Source organism: Heliangelus exortis, chromosome 15, assembly GCF_036169615.1.
Source record: "Heliangelus exortis chromosome 15, bHelExo1.hap1, whole genome shotgun sequence".
Lineage (NCBI taxonomy): Eukaryota > Metazoa > Chordata > Aves > Apodiformes > Trochilidae > Heliangelus > Heliangelus exortis.
In genome coordinates, this window is record NC_092436.1 from 1623247 (window position 1) to 1640426 (window position 17180).

The 17180-nt window shown below is 42.4% G+C and overlaps 1 protein-coding gene across 6 annotated transcripts in view; it reads left to right on the plus strand.

Annotated features, from left to right (window-relative positions):
- RAPGEF6 (Rap guanine nucleotide exchange factor 6) overlaps nucleotides 1-17180 on the plus strand; it is a 113976-nt gene that overhangs the window by 36806 nt on the left and 59990 nt on the right. For all 6 annotated transcript variants that reach the window (XM_071758314.1, XM_071758317.1, XM_071758310.1 and 3 more), the window contains exon 6: nucleotides 2856-2999. In XM_071758314.1, the coding sequence (XP_071614415.1) occupies nucleotides 2856-2999 (144 nt within the window). The remainder of the gene's footprint in view (nucleotides 1-2855; nucleotides 3000-17180) is intronic.

The following is a 17180-nucleotide window of genomic DNA, read 5'->3' on the forward strand; positions in this document are numbered from 1 at the left end:
ATCTGTAGGAATTATGGAGAACTAAAATTTTCTTCATTATTTTTATGTTCATGTTTCACAGGTAAATGCAGCTAAAGGTAATACTAATTGTCAGTTTTCTGGGTAGGACTTGAAATGGGGTGAGAAAACCACTTTGTGGTGGCGTGCAGCTTGCAAATGAGCTGCACTGACACAAGGTGTACTTGAGTTTCATTTCCCTTATTAGTCCTATTAATTTATCCTAATTCTTTAATTTTATCTCTTTTTTTTTTTTTATTTGCAATAAGCTAATGAAGTTTAATACATAATGAATATTTATCTTAAAGCAACAAATTAGCTGCTTTAATGTAGTTAAAGGACACCATCATGCTCTGCTGTCCCTGCTGTCTGATCCTTATTTTTTTTCCTCTTTCTTTCTAGAATGTAAATCAGTTTTGTAGCAGGAATCCTCTGGGAACTGACCCATTTTAAAGGCCATAAAATGTGGTCAACTTAAGTTAATGAGGATAACAGATAAAGTGTGAATGGGCACTGTAGCTCATATTTTTGGAGGCTGAACAATCTATTGAATTAATAATAGGTCCATTAATCATGTAAAAAAATGGCCTGGAATTGCAGTCTATCTATCTCAGTGTCCTGAAGACTCCTTTCTGTTGGTCCTTGGTGCTTTCTTTTTCTTCTTCAGCTCTAACTCTAAGATTGTAGAAGAGCAACATGACATTTGGAGGTGGAAAATATTTCATTGCTGGCAGGGACTGCAGAGTGAAATGGAGGAGAGTCCTGTGGTCCTCCTCTTCTCATGTGGCAGCTGGGGGTGAAGCTGGAAGCTTTATTCTAGGGCTAATAAAACACCCATGATTAGAGACTTGCCAATTAATACTCTCCCAGACATCTTGGTACATATTGAAAATTAAATAACAGTGGTGAATGAGCTGAAGGAAGCAGCAGTTGGTCCCAGTTTGAGTTTCCACCCGTGGTTGGTTGGTTTGGCTTTGTGCTAACACATAAATAAAAATATTGTTTGCTTAATTTTCAGACTTGTGGAAGAAAAAAGTTTTATCTTTCACCAAGTGGTTGTTTTAGTTTAAAAATACTTAGTTTGGGACTTCCTCATAATAAGGGTCATTGGAAGAGCCCTTGTATTGGAGAAGCTCAGCATTTTTTTAGTTTCTTTGATCCTGTAAGACTGAAAGCAGAGGAAAAAAAAGGTAATACTGTAAATAATATAGTGAGCTCATGTACTGTAGTACACATACAAGAGGTAAAAATCAGCATTATTTCAGTTCTTTAAGACACAATCTGTACAAAACTCAACTTTCTTGTTTCTGGAAGCTTTTTGTGTCATTTGAGAGCAATATTGCTCCAAAATAGAAATAAATCCGTATTTTGTGCTAGGTGAGGGAGGATTTCTATACCCAGTGTCTTAGTACCTTTTTTGAAGATACCAAATGATGGTTGTCAAGGACTTTTTTTGCTGGTTTTATCTCTTTGCCCACATGCCTTGTATTTTTTTAACATCCTTAGTCTATTGTGCTAATATCAACTCTGCTACTAAATATCTTTGCTAATTGTCCTGTGCATTGCAGACAGGTAGTAAAATTCTAGTGAAAAGTGTGGTTGTCCCTTACTAGAGGAACTCTGGTCTTCTGCTTTCTTTGTGGTGTGGTGTGACATTCACTCTTCTTTTCTGACTATTGAATCCTTAACCTGTGTGGTCAATGTTGGTATAAATATAATTTTTTTAAAAAAGCCCTTGCTGCTTGCACCTTCCTCAGATAGACTTAGCTCTTTGAAAAAAGCCATGTGGGAAGTAGGTGTGATACCACTTTTGTGATGGTTTAGATATTTCAGTTACTTCCTTGTTCATTTCTGTTAGTTTCTGGCTTTTGTTCCTTCTTAACTTTTGAATTTTGAATTTCAGATCGTTTACCCAAGTGAGCAAAGTGAGGGCAACGTAAGACACAGAGATGGTTCTTTGGTTCCAGGGCTAAAGTCTTACATTTAGGGTTTTCAAGTGAAATTTGGGAAAAAAAAAAAAAAAAATTGGGGAGGGGAGGAGGGAAACATTGAGGACAGTAGAAACACTTATAGAGTAAAAGAATTGTAGAGGAGCTGCAGCCTCTTTGCATGCTTGTCTGTTCTGCTTCCTGCTAGGAAATACTTTTCCAAAACATTAAAAGGAAATGGGAAAGGATGGGACTGCTTTTTATAGAAAAAGGAATTGTAACTAGTCAGATAGAAAGGTTTCATGTTGACTTTACAAACAGTAAGTTTACCTTAATGTTAATCATAAATAATATTTAATGTCAAGATATGAGTCAAGTTCCAGTTACTTCTTCACAGTATGTTGAAAGCAACTAGAAGTCAGTATGAAGCAGCTGTTTATAAAAAGCTGGAATATTTAAAGTTGTTTAGTTGTGCTGATACCGGATAATTTAAAAATAAAAAATAAATCACATATAGGATACAATTTGGTGCCTTTAGCAACTTGTAAATACTCAAAGAAATGGTGACTTCTGTGCTGAGGAGACGTTGGAAACGAGCATTGTCTGTAACTTGAGTTGTAGGATACGTGTGGGTGCAAAAGTGTTTCTGCTGGGGAGTGACATTGTTTAGAGGATATGTGCACTTTTTTTTTTTTTTTTTTTTAAAAAAAAAAACCTGTTTCCTGGAAGGAAACTGTGGCCTCTGGCTCATTGTAATAAAACGTAATTCTGAGCCATGCAGCAGAGGTTCTGTGAAACATCCCCAGCCCTTTGCTCCGAGCGCTCTCAACTTATGCTTGGCCCTTCCTCATGAGCTTCCTACGGCTCCATCGGCTCTCGGGGCTATGGAAGAACTGGATGTTTAACCAGGAACCTGACCGTGTGTTTCAGGTGGAGAACTCCAAAGACAATGAGGAAAACATCTTGCAAAGAGAAGTCCCCCTTCGGCAGTCCCGACGGAGGTTTCGGAAGATCAACCAGAGGGGCGAGCGCCAGACCATCACGGACAACGTGGATGCCAGCAGTTACCTCTCGGTGAGTCTCCTCTCTCTCAGCAGCTCTCCTTGGCATCCTACTGCTCCTGCAGCTTCCTGCCCTTTGGTTTTGTGGAGGAAAACTGGTGAGATGAAGGAGTCTGTGCTTGTCACTTTTAAAAACTTTATTTCTCCCTGGGGAGCAGCGGGGTGCGTTGGAGTGAGGGTGGCAGTGAAGATGAAGCCACTGGTTAGGGAAGAGATTTTGGTTTAAAGGTTTTCACCTGTAGAATGATAAATGAATCTTAACATGTTGGCTAGACAGAGGAGGGGTCATTCTTGGGTTTTTTTGTTGGTTTTACTTTGTTGGATCTCTTTAGGTAAGATGTAGGAATTGGTGGTTTTCTTTTTTCCTTAATAAATTTGAGCTGCAGTTTGGAATTGGGTCAATCAGGAGTGCAGTTGGATAGGGTATTCACACTATTAGGTTATGTTTACTCACTTAAAAATGATTTAGTGGTAACTCAAGCATCAAAAAGTGTAACAGCAACTCATTTACTTGTCTTAAATAACATCACAGACAATATCATCTCTGCATGTACACATGTAGCTGTGGTTTCTAGGCCACAATGCTTTTATGAAAGTTTATCTTTACCATTATTTTCCACATATCAAACTTCCTGGTTGGTAGCAGGTTATACTTGTGATCTAGACAAATTATTTCATTGGAAAGAATTGTTCTGGATACTTCAATTTGCTTTGGGAAACAGAGGTTAAATGTTTAAGTACAGTTGTAACATTGAAGTATACAAACCTTGAGTACTCTTCATGTGCAGAAAAGAAACTCAGTTTCTCCCCCTTTCATGTCTCTGAAAGTCTCTTAGTTGATACATTTCAAAATATCTGATGTGTGCAGATAGTTAAAAAAACAAAAGTATTGCTCTTTTTCAGAATAAACTGCTTGGCTTTTGCATGTTGGTAGCTGTTGGATCACAGGTGGTGGTTTTAGACCCTCCACAGCATTAGTAAAGGTTACTTTGGCATTTGTCTTGTAAGCAGAAGAGCTCTTGCTGCTGTGACAGGAAGAGAAGATGCTTCTTGAAGTTTTATGTCCTCTGCCATCTCGTTTCAAGAACTGTCACATGTTGAATTTTTGTCATAAGTGATCTGAATTAGTTACTGACAAAAGGAGATGTTGGATCCTCGTGCCCTGAACAGTCGTGCATAAGGCTTTATTAGGAATTAAATTCCAATTTGTGTATGACAAAATCTGTCTTTTTGGTGTTTCTGTGACATTGAATGAGCACATGGAAAATAATTCTCAGGCTTGAGTGTTTAGAGGAGGCAAATCTCAGGAACAGGTGATGCTGAACCTGTGCAGCTTGTTTGGAGAGGTCTCTGAAAAACCAAATCATGTGTCTTCCTGAATAATTCCAGGGATTATAATTTATTGGTGCAAGGAGTTGGTGTGGTACATTCTCAGGGTTGTGATTGACAAATTCTCTCCTTGTGAGGCTTTTTATTCATGTTTTATTTCTTTATCTTGCCATGTGTGTCCGTGCATAGAGTTTCACACTGAAAACCTGGTGACTTCCTCAGATTTTTGAATGCATATATTTTGGTCTGCATTTGATGGGAAATGATCTAAACTTGATAAATCAACAGCATACTCATAAACCTGCTTCTGTGTCAGTTAGTTAGGAATATCTAAAAAGAGTCCTTTTAGCACTGCTTAGGTGTTTCCTGGATGAGTGTGTGCCAAGTGGTGAGGAGTAAATAGCCACCTCTGATAGAAAATCTGCAAGCTGTTGGGTTTTCAGCAGTCTGAACTGAAATACCAAACCTTACTTGCTAGAATCTAAGCTCCTGATTGGAAGGTGTCATACTCACACGACTTGGTGTAGTGAAAACTAATTTGTAACTCAACAGATGACTAAGAAATCAAGACATGATAACCAGCTGCCTGCTTGACAAGTAAATAAAACTCAGGTGCCTGTATTTTTATATATTCCACTACAATCTTGTGAAATAAGGATTTATTTTTTTTTTTTTCTGAGGTATGGTTTGGCCTGTGCTTAGGTTTAATTTGTGCTTATGTGAGTCTGCTCATAAGTGGCTGTGGGTTCCCAGTGGTCTTGAAAAACGAGCTCCATAATGTGACCCTTCACGTCAGACCATGTGAGAATGGGCAGGCTATGGAGGAGGGTTTCTGAATGAAACTTTTATTTGACAAAGAACTTGCAAGAACGTTTTCTGTCCAAGTGGGAAAACTGTTTACAAACTCAACAGGCAGCTTTCCTCTCTGACATAATGCTAATGAACAAATGCAGGGTTGTATTTCACTCCCCAGCCTGTTACTAAATGCTCTCTGACAGATGCTGAATGGAGCCTGATGGACCTTTTGTGAGCTCTGCTTGCTCAGGGAGGGCTTGGGGCTTTCCAGCCACTCTGCCACGACCTCAGTTGGGCTCTCCTGGTCTCAAAGTACTCAACAAGACACTGTTTAAGTGCCTGATCCCTCAGACACAGTTTTCTACTTTCCACAGAAAATGTAGATCCTATAGGAGTTGAAATTCAGTGTTGCTTCATCCTAGCTCAGAGTTATTCCTTTCAATAAATAGATGTGTTTCTGTTTGCTTTTAAGCTACCCAGTCTCCATTAACTCCTTAAATGTAAGTCTCTGGACATTAAATATACTGTGATTAGTGTTTATAATCAAGGTTAAACTTTGTTTTTATTAAACATTACCCATTGGGTTGTGATATGAGCTTACATCCAGTTTCTCTCAGGGAACTCCCTGCTTGTTATTGCTGGAACTTACTCTGTAGAAACCCTTGTGACTGGCTGGGAAATGGTTTGTAGGCAGATAATATAAGCAATATTTTAAATGATTTTTATGAACTTTGAAGCTCTTAATTTCTCTTATGCCTCATTTAAGTAAAAGAGCCCTAGCTCTTAATTTAACTTAATACCTTCTGAACAGTTGACATTATTCAGTTGGGATCTTCAATATTTTTCTCTTCTTTTTCCCCCTTGGATGATCTTGTGTTAAAAATGGATCATCTGGTTGGTTTCTGGTGAAGGAGTTACCATTTGGACTCCTCTGCTACATTTTTGTGGTTCATAGAACAATATTGTTTCACAAGAGCACTGGTCTCCTGCAGAACAAGTATTTAAAGTTGGGGATTTTTTTGTTTTTCTTTTCTTTCAGTGAAATCCTGTGAACATATGCTGACAGTGTTCTTTCTTCCCACTCAAACTGAACAGGTTTATATTTCTGTTTCTGTCTTCAAAGTGCATAATGATGTGAATTTGTTCTTGCAATACATACACAAGAAAATGTGCTAGACCAGGGGGGTGAAGAAGTCTGAGCTCTTGGAGGGGTGCTCAGCAGCTGTATCAGGGTTCTGCTGGCACTGGGATTTTCTCTTCTCCAGCACAGCCACCCAGCAAGGTCTTGAGGGTAAGTGTCTGTTTGGCAAAACATTTCTCAAGTTTGTTTTTCAGAATGAGTAACACTGCTGCCTGGGTTGGAGGAGGTGGCTCTGTCCTGGTGTTTCACATGCAAGGCAAAGGCCATGCTGGAAGCCTGAGCACATGTGGCTGGTTCTCTCTCTACCTGGGGCAGGCAGCATCCCCTTTACTGCAGGGCATCTCTGTATCCCTGGGCATTTCTGGCTTCTGTTAACTTTCATTTTTGTCACTTTTGTCTCTGCACCTTCATGTCATCCCCAGAGTGACATCCCAACCCAGAGTTTCATCCCTTGGAGAAAGCTTTTCCTCCAACTAAAGGAATTAAAAGGAAGTAATGCTGTTGGTAGTGGTTGTACCTGCTTCAAACCTGATTTGTTAGTAAGATAATGTATCTTTTTGGAGATAAGCACAGGGTGCATACTACTGCTTGTAATGCAGATAAGAATCCAGGCAGGAACCAGGGGTGTGCAGCAGAATGTTATCACAACCAAGATAACCACAGAGTCATTTCTAGTTCTGTGTCTAGTTCTCAACCCAAGAAGTAATGCTGTTGGATTTCTTCATTACAAAAGGAAAAAGGAATTGTGACATTCTGTGTTCAGCCATGACTCAAACTTTTCTGACTGTTTTTAAAAAAAAACCAATGCATGCATAGAGTCATTGAGTGGTTTGGGTTTTAAGGGACCTTAAAGATCATCCATATCCAACCCCCTGCATGGGCAGGGACACCTCCCACCAGCCCAGGTTGCTCCAACCCCATCCAACCTGGCCTGAGACACTTCCAGGGATGGGGAAGCCACAGCTTCCTAGTTCAATGAAGTGCCACAGTTGTGGCAACATGAATTTTTTTCATTGTTTCATCATAGAACAGATTAATCTGTACCAAACTTTGAGTAGTAATCCCCTTTCTCAGAGATGCAAATTTACCTTTTCTAAAAAACAACAAAAAAAAGCAAACCAAACACCTCTTCTGAAAGGATGATGAGGTTTAGAAGATTTATTATAATATTAACTTTAATGTACAGTATCTTAATACTTGCATCATGTAAAAATGTCCTGAAGCCTTGTAGAGGCATTTATCTTTAGAGCAGTTTGTCAGTGAAGATTGCTTGAGTGGCAACTTTCTTGTTCTTTGATCATTACTTAATGTAATCCTGTCAGAGGCTGGAGTTAGCACAGGGTATCTCACAATTGTGGGAAGTTAAGTCGCATTTCAATATCCTGAATCAAACCCATTAGGTTCTTTACCACCACTAATCCTTTCCCTTTTGAATGCTACAAAACCCTGTGGGTCTTTTATAATCTATTTTTAACTGCCAGGTAAATTTGCTGGAATGGTACCTTTTATTGATCTGAAAGAACTAAGAGTGACTTGCAGCATGCCTTCAGCTGCCTTGTCTTAAATTTGGACACAGCATCCCCTGGCATCTGTTTATTTGGAATATCAGTTAATGGTAATGAGGCAGTGGCTGATCTCTGAAGGGCTAAAATTGTTCTCTGCTGCTCGTTGCAGCTCACTGCTTTTTAATGTGTTTATGTCCATGCTTCCTATTTTTGACACTTAAAAAAATGCTTGACAGAATTTTGGCTTTAATAACCGATGAATCAGGAGAAAATTTGGGTCTTGCTGGAATCCACAAGTCTTGCTGTGTGCTTGGTACAGAAATCAATGTCACTGGTAGCTTTCAGGAGGTGTTGTGCAATGCAGAGAGATAATGCAAGTCCCTTCTTCCTGACACTTTTTTCAGCAGGAGGCTTTTCTCTGTTCTCATCTCCATTTCCAATTTTTCCTGGGCCAGGTTGGATCCCACCTCACAGTTCAGATGTGCTCCAGAGCCAGCAGTGTGTGGGGAACCCTCCCTTAGCCAGGACCTCTGCAGAAGGTTCAGCTCTGTTGAACTCCTGCCATATTGAGTGTTTTTTTTTTTTTTCCTTCTGTGATCAAAGCAGCTGCATCTGCAGCACGTGGACTTCCTGAGCCAAACCTGTGGGTTTGCTGTGGCTGCACCCAGAGGGAACAGGGGACAAGGGGAATGCTCCTGGCTGGAGCTCCTGGCTTTTTGGAAGTGGAAATTACACTCTGTCCAGCTGGGCTTTGGGGCTGGAGGAAGAGGTTGGGAGTGACATAACAGTGAAGTGGCTCTGTTAACAAATGATGTCAGAGGTGTTTGCATGGCTTGTCTGGAACCCAGGCTCAGCATCTCAAGCTCACCCTGCTTTGTCCCCCTGGGACACTTCCCTTTGCCTTTGTAAGCAAGAGGAAAATTGCCAAACACACATTTGCTCATATTTTCTTTTACATATTGATTCTGTCTGCTGCGGTTTTGTTTTTGTTTGTGTTTTTTTTTTTTTTTTTTTTTTTTTGTTAGCCCTGGTACTGTCAAGGACTGGGTGAAAATCTGCTGCTGCTGGTTTCAATGGGCATTAGCAAACCAGCTCCCCCCAAAGTGTTCTGGGCATTAAAAAGCTTCCTAGAAATTTCCAGAGACCACTGGTGCTTCTGAGACCAAGTAATGAGAGTCTGCACTTTCCAAAGAGTAATGACTTGGATAGGCTGTGCACAAAATTTGGAAATAATTCCTGAAAGTCCTGCCCTTCTGTGAAAATCTGTGTTTTTCCAGTTAAAATGTCATTTTTGGAAAAACTAAAAACACACACAGCATTTAAACCCCAATTCATCCAGAACGAAAGTGGCTGTAGCTATGAAAAACTTACATCCAGGAGGTTTCCTGAAGATTTTGCAGACTGGACAAGCAGGTTAGAGATAAAATATGGATTACAGAAATCACCTTGGTTCGGAGGTGATGTGCAGCTGTTTAGCTGCATTTCAGAGTGACTCACTAATGAAACCACATTGACCTGAAACTAGGGAGGGTTTATTTTAAGGCAGCACCTGTATTTACTCAAGTCTGGCTGCTGGGAGTAGTGTACAGCCCCTCTTGCTGCCCCTGGGAGATGTGGCATCATTCTGCTCTGTGCTGGACAGGCATCTTCCTGCTCTGGAACAAGATACTGAGCTGCTGCTGGGGAAAGCTACCCTGTGAGGTTGTGATCTTTCTTCAAGGCTTCATCTTTTGCCTTTTATACAGCTGAAAAAGCAGCTAATTTTTGCCACGTGAACACACATATTCTGCCAACTGTTTTAAAGAAGTTTTCTTTCCTTCTCTTTTTTCCCTACCAGTGCTTACACTATAATTTCCAGCTCCTTCTATTCTTCTCCAGCCTCAAAGACTTCTCTTTAAACCTTTCTCGAGTAAGATGAGCACTTAGTTGTACAGCTGCTCCCTCCCCAGGCCTTGCTGGAAGCTGGGGTGATGATGGGCCCCATGACCCCAGTAGTGTCCCTGTTCCAGCAGGTTTGTGTCACCCTCCCCTTGCTCAGCAGACACCAGAATTGTGCCCGGCTGTCTTTGATAATTCAAGAAAAATGTGTGGCTATTTTTACACTTGTTTCCTACTTGCAGGCCAAGCACATCAGTGTTTTTACAACTGAGCACTTTCACCAGGAAGCCTGGAACTGTGTGGCAATGGATCCTGAGCACAGTCTGCAGGAAACCTCCCCACTCTGTTAACTGGGACTGAACCAGAGAGTTGCTCAAACCTCGACCTGAGCCAGTGGTGTGGGAGGATGTTCTGCTCTGCCTGTTGTTTCTCCATGTTTCTTTCAGCTTGTGGCAGAGGAACCTTTCAAAAAATCTGGATATTTTGCAGATTGCACAAGAAGCAGAATTCAGATCATGATTAATGTGCTCTCCACACAACCATCAGTTATCTGGTTCTCCCTCCTCCTTTCACTGCAGACAAATGTAAGCCACGGTAGAAATTAACTCAGTTCCTTGGAAAATGCCTGTGAAAATATTTTATGTAGCATATTCAGAGAGTTAATCTCTGTTTGGATGGACCCTAAGGGGCTGGGTGGCAGTTTCAAAGTCATTAATTTTTTATAAGCAGCCTCTTCTGCAAACTAGATGGAGAATGATGTGGAAGGGTTGCACCCACTGCTCACAGATGCATCACATCACTCAGGTGGTTCATGGGCTGCACCCAAGAAAGGTGTTGCAGGCTTTTTGGGGACTTGGAAACCTTTTTTTTGTGTGAATTGCAGTTCTTTTTAGATCCACCTTTTAAATGTTCTTGTGAAATGATCTATTGAGTGGCTTCCTGTAGAAAACCAACAGGGCAGTAGCCAGCAAGCTGGCTGCCTGTATGCAGGGAGATGGTAGCATGTGAGGAGCTGTTTTTTATTTCCTATCTTCCATCTGGGCTGTTTGTGTTCAATATGCTCAAGTGGAGCTGCCTGCTTGTTGTTCTCATGTGTAGCCAGCTCAGCCTTTCCCTCAGCTTTAGGTTTGTGGTGCCTTAGGGAGAAGCAATGGATTTTGGATCCATTTTGGATTTTTTGGACATCATTTTGGATTTTAGTTTGAGTTGTAAGACTGAGTCATTGGGTTACCACTGAAGACTTCCTTAAAGGACTGTGGTGGTGGTGTGCTCAGCATTGTATTCAAGTTAAAATGGTTTTCTAATTTGGAACAGAGAAATTTGCATCAACCCAGTTATTTTTTTTTCAGGAGCCTTCTTGACCAAGGGAGGGGCTGAGAATATCCTGAGCAATTTTCAGCAAAAATCACTATCAGAAAATGTCAGTGCATAACACGAGCATTTGGATGCCCTGTTTTCCTTGAAAAACTTGGCATGAAAACTGTGGTCTGTATGAGAGAGTAGCTAGAAGAATCTCTTTGGTTTTGGCACAAAACTGCTTGCTATCTAATGACATTTAACAGCATTTGTAATTTTACGTTTGATACGTGGAAAGTTTCTTAATGGGGGTGTATTTGACAGATGAAATACTTGAAATAGTGGATTAAATGGAAGTCTCAGGCTAAATGGGGCCATTGTGGTAGCTTAATTCCTTGTTGAGACTTCCTCTTTGCAAGTCAGAGTTGCTTTCTGTCACCGAATATTAAAGTTTTTTTGTTCTGATGTGATTAATTTTTAGTTTGAGGTAATGTAGCCACAGTGCTTATATTGTCTTTATGCTTTTGGTTTTTGTTTCTTTTAACCTTTGCTTAACAGTTGTGGTTTGTCAGCTCGGGGTGTAGGAATGGCACCTGGCCCACTGCTCACACTGGGTGAGAATCACTGAGCTTTTGCTGCTCTCAGCACACAGAGGGGACCCCAAAGGATGCTGGAGAAAAATATCCAACATACTTGGATGGCTTTTTCCATTTTTAAAGGCAATTAGGGCTGGATCATACCAGAACACGAGGAAGCTTGGAAATGCTTCAGCCTGCTGAGGGAACCCTGCAGAGCTGCTGAGGGTCTGGGCTTCTCTCTCATGGCACATTTTGAGATCCATTCATTGTGCTGTTGTCATTCTCCTGATAAACCCCTCAGGAGCACTTTTACCAGTGCCTTACCCACCTCTTTCTCCTCTGCTGATGCTTTTTCTGAGCTCAGGCCATGCTCCACCTTGGCTGGTCCCAGCCTGGATCCAGGGACAGCTGAGATTCCTGCCCATGAGCTCCTCACTTAGCAGAGCAGCTTGGGACCCCCAGCCATGGGTCCTTATTGGGGAAAAGAGTGTTTGAGGTGTTAAGTCTGAGATGAAACTCATGTCACGTGTGCCCTTCAAGCTGGTCACTAGTGCTGGCAAGCTGGCCAAATGAAAATGGAGTGTTCAGCATCACCCTTTGTTTAGAGAGAAATTTTGAAATTTGGTAGGAGGAGTTGGATCCCTCTCCAGTTCCTGCTCTCAGGCTTCCAGTTTGGTGTTAATCCTCAAAAAAACTGACAGGACTATAGGAAGTGGCATTTTAGTGATTTTTAAACCTCATCTGTGGAGTTGCTGTTCTCAAGGTCGTTTAATCAGAGGTCTTGTTTTTGTGAGGAATGTGCAGGAACCTCATGTTCTGAGTAGTCTTCGTCTGCCCATTTTGACTTGAGGTGCAAAATAGGGTTTTTGTATTTAGGAGAAGATACAAAGTATATGGCTTTCATATTGACTTTTTGGTGATTGAAATGAGTATCTATACTGGTGGGTGTTGCTGTTTTTCAAAGTAAAACTCCAACTGGCAGGTGGGAGCTGAAAATTACAGCCAGGTCCATGTTGGGTTTAGGCTGTGCTTTCAGTTTTGAGACAAGGTCAAGGTGACATTGGAGTGAGCAAAATTCTAAATATGCTTGGGAAATTTTGCTGTGGGGTATTGGAGAATTTGTAATTTCAGTATCTCTGGGGGGGATTCAGTCTCACAAACCCACTCTTCTGGGGTTGGTATCCACTCCTCCTCCTCACCAGAGACTTTTGGGTCATGTACCTTCCCAAACCTCCCCACCCCTTGCTGAAATGAGACGTCAGGAAGGAAGGGAGGAGCATGGTATGAATCATCTCAGTGCAAACTGTAGAAGTTTTTGGTTGAGCCCACAGCAGAGGGGGTTTCCCCTTCCCCCCGTGCTGGCTTGGTCCCTGTTTGCAATGCTGATCATGTTGCTGCCCAGCCCTGCAGAGAGTGTGCACAGACAGGGAGAGAGCTGCAGGAGAAGGGCTGCAATTTATAAACACATTCAAGCAAGTATGATAAACCCTAGAAATGTGAATCACTGCAAGCAGGAGATGACCTTTCCCTGCTTAACACAACGTCTGGAATAAGATGGTTTGGGGTAGTGCGACAGCGATGGGGAAAATTGAGTCCGTGGTGCCTTTTTTATTGTTCCTTCTCTATTGCTGGTGCTATATTTAGAAGCTTACATCACTTCAGGGATGATGACAGTCTCTGCCCTCCCTCTCCCGCTCCCCCCTCCCCTTTCTCCTTCCCTTAGGATGGATTGTGTTTTCATACTGCTTACGAGTCCTACAGATCTTGCTGTAGGATTTTTCTACAGCCTGTTAGGAAGCGCTGCCGTGGAAAGCTGCGTACGCCAGGATTGCAGCCAGCAATGTCACCCTGAAGGGGAACAGGAGCTGCTTTCCCTGCCTCCCCTCCCTAAAAGGGTCAGAAACAAGGTGGAGAGTTGCATTATTGTTTTTTTTTTTTTTCCTTTAAATTCCCGAGAAGCCCTACCAGGGGTCTAACCTTGCCATGAAAATCATGGAATCCTAGAATAATTGGGTTCGGAAGGGACCTCTAAATATAATGATTCATTTAAGCTGCTTAAGTTAAATGGTGGGGGGAGGCAGCAAGCCAGGGCCACTGAATCAAGCAAGCTGTGCCAGCAGAGCAGGGGCTGCAGCTGCTTCACCCCATGCTTCCCCATCACCTGCCTTCCCAAACCCCTTCCAACAACTCCAATATCTGGAAATAACCTCTTGCTGCGGGTGCCCTTCGTGCAAAAATATTTCTGCATTATGCTGCTGCCTTTTGGCCATTCCCCTCTTGCTCATCTCCTTCCCCAGCCCCCTGCTTGTGCTGGGGGTCAGGATGCTGTAATGAGGAGAAAATCTAGATAGCTGGGGACAGCGTGGCTGTGTTTGCCTGGCTCTGAAGACAAAAGGGACAAACCCAACCCTCAGTCCCAGGCCCCTCGGCATGCCGGTGACTTCTGCCTTTTCAGCCAGTGCCATGATGGCTTTGAGACCAGCGCTGAAACCTCCCTGCTGGGGCTGCACAATGGGCTTTTCTTTGGCTGATTGATCAGGAAAAAAGTAGTGCTGCTCGACAGGGACCTTCTGCTGTCAGCTGCCAGTGCTCTCTGCTTTTGCACAACTTCAGTTTGTGGGGGCCTGAGATGAAGGATGCCTCGACTCCGCGTTGAACGGGCAGTTAAATTATGAAAGGCCTTCCCAGCCTGGTAAAACCAGCCCATTTTTCAGTGACTTGGTTGGGCAATTAGAACATGCAGATTTTTTGAGGAATCAGAAGGATTCGGGCAGCCTTTTGGGAGGATACAGGGAATACCATGCATAGAAATGCACAGAGTGGTCTTTCAAGCATGGGAGGAAATCTGCGTTAAGAAACAAAGAGCACCTTGAATTTGGAGGCTGCAGGCTGAAGGGTTTTTTCCTTAAAATTCTCTGAAAACAAGGAATCTGGCTTAAAATGCAATGTGCTGTTTGTGATTCTGCCTGGTGCTGCAGTCCTTCACAAATATTATGCTGGTGATCACTGCAGAGCAGCCTTTGCATCAGCTTTTTCTTTCATCTCCCAAATTGCTTTAGTTTGGAGATGAAACCAACCCATTTCTACAAACTTGCTGCAGGGAGCTTGGGAAAAAAAAAACACCAAAAACAACACCCAAGAACAACCCAGAAAAGAGACTGGGGGGGGTGGGAGGGAAGGGGCAATGCCCCAAAAACTGGGGTGTGGAAGTAGGTCAGGTTTTCCCCCTGCTCAGGGCTGGCTGCAGCCCCCCGGGACCACTGCTGAGCTGATTGGTGGTGGGAGCAGAGCCATGATGTCATCTGCACTTAAAGGGGAAAAAAAAAAAAGAAAAAAAAAAAAAAAAAAGAAAAAGCAAAAAAGCAAACCAACAAAAAAACCAAACCACACACCCGAGGAGGAAATAGAATTTTGTTCCCGTTATTGAGCTCGTGTTTACAGGAGTTGTAAAATCTGGCATCCGTGCCAAAAATCTGGCGGGGGCTGAGTTGCCTGCACAATGCAGAGGGCTGAAAAAGCATCTTGGGAGGGGAGGGGTGGTGCTGGGGGGGAAATCTCTGCCCGGGTTGCTGAGTTGTGTGAACGCTATCGGCGGGCGGGCAGGCAGGGAGAGGTTTCCTTTGGCTGGGAGGGTTTTCATTTCTCCTCGCTGGAAATTGTGGTGAGGAGAAGCAGGATCCAGGTAGCTCGGCGTTGGAAGTGTGTCGGGGCTGTTGTCTGCTGCTTTCATCAGCAGGTTTCTCAGTGTGGTTTTCTGGCTGATGGTGAAGAAGCTTCTGAAGGCAGTTTTGTGAATTATGAGGAGAGACAGAGAGTACAGCTTCCACGTAAGGTGAAGCTGAGGCATCTCTCCTATTGTTCAGTACTTGAAGGAACAGTAAAAGAAGCAGCTGTTTATATAGCCACTGTAATGCAGTTGAAAAATCTGAAGGAATTATCTACAGTTCTTGCAGCTTTCAGAAAAAAATCACATGGATTTGGGGTGTGCAAATTTCGCAAGCACAGGAATGGAGCTGAGTTTTTCCTTTATGTTTAAATGCAAAGTGCATTTTTATGAAGCCTGGTTGCATCTGTCACTGTTTTCCTTGTCTAGTAGAGGTTAAGTAAATTCAGATATCAATGCCAATTTTTTTTGTTTGTTTGTTTGTCTCTTTAAAGAGAGTTCTGGAAAGCACTGGGGGAAGGTTTTTTTTCCTACTGTTGGTGCAACTCTTGTCGCAACTTGGGTTCTGTGCTGGGGAGAATTCAACTTCTGGATGGCTGCTGACTGGAGCTGTTGGGTTGAGATGGGGTGGGGTGTCCCACTGGTGTAACTGGGCTTCCAAACATAAGAACTTTCATCGTTGGCACAGGAGATGAAAAAGAGCTTTTTGTGGATTTCCTCAAACAACTGATTCAGTGTTCAAGAATAAGCAACCAAAAAAAAAACCAAACCAAAACCTAAAAAAAAAAGGGATTTTGGCTCTTGTTGCCACCAGGCCACTCTTGGAAGCTCCTCTTCTCTACTGGAGGTATGGCCATGATGGGCTAGTTGGTTTGTGGAGAATTACCCTTAAATCTGAGGGAAACTGGGAATGCTGAGAGGAGATGGCGATGAAAATTCTTTCCAAAGAGAGGAAGACGGAAACAGTGAGTGCCCCTTCTTGCAGATGAAGTAAATGATCCCAAGGAGTAAATAATGGCTTTAACAGAGCCAGGAAGCTCTGCCCCCCTCCCTTTCTCTTCCATGCTTTCCATTCTTTCCAGGGTAGCAGAAGTCATCTGCCTTCTAGGAATTGAAAGCATCGTGGCAGTCCCAGCTCGAAGGTGTGGGATCTCTTAGGTGCTTCCTCAGAGCAGCTCTGCAGCAGGCTGGGCTGCCATCCAAGCTACTTAAGCTGCTTGCAAATATTTTGGGCTTTAATTGCACGAGAAAAATCTAAAACTAAATTGACTTCTGCGGGATTAAGACAGTTTGGGTTAGAAAAAAGAATCGGGCTTGATTGAGGGGGAGAAAAGAAACCACCCACCGAAACTTTGGACGTGGTTGGAAAACCCACTAAAATGAGGAGAACTATAAACATCACCTTTCAATGGGATATTTACTTCTCATTCTAGACAGAAATCTTTTAATGAGTGTATGGGATGAGATAAAAATGTGTGCCATGCCATACATAAAAGCAGAAATTACTTTATTGTGAACTGATTATGGGTGGAACTGTGTGTGCGTGCCTCTGAATGTCTGCAGTTCTTTATTTGACTTCTTTCTAAATTTGAATGCCAAGAGGAGCAATAATCCCCCTATATGCTGCTGAAAGTGTTAACAAATACATGGCGATTCATTAAAAAAAAAAAAAATCAGAAAAAGAAAGATATTCAGAGGTACAGCATATGCATTAATAGCTGATAAAATGATCTAAAATCTAACCGTGGAGCCAGGGGTGTTTTGCTGAGCAGTTGTTGTACTGCTATGTGTTTATATTAGGTCAATAAAGATGCTCTGCTGGCTGCATCTGCAGATACAGTAGCCAATTGATCTAATGCAGTTTCTAAAGGCTTTCTATACAGGTGATGTCATCCTTTTAGCTCCCTTCCCCTCCCACTCTCTTTCCTCCTTATTAGATATTTCATCTTGCTGCGGAGCATCCAATCGATGGGAGCTTCTCCTGAGGGAGCTGCTGAGAAGCAAGCAA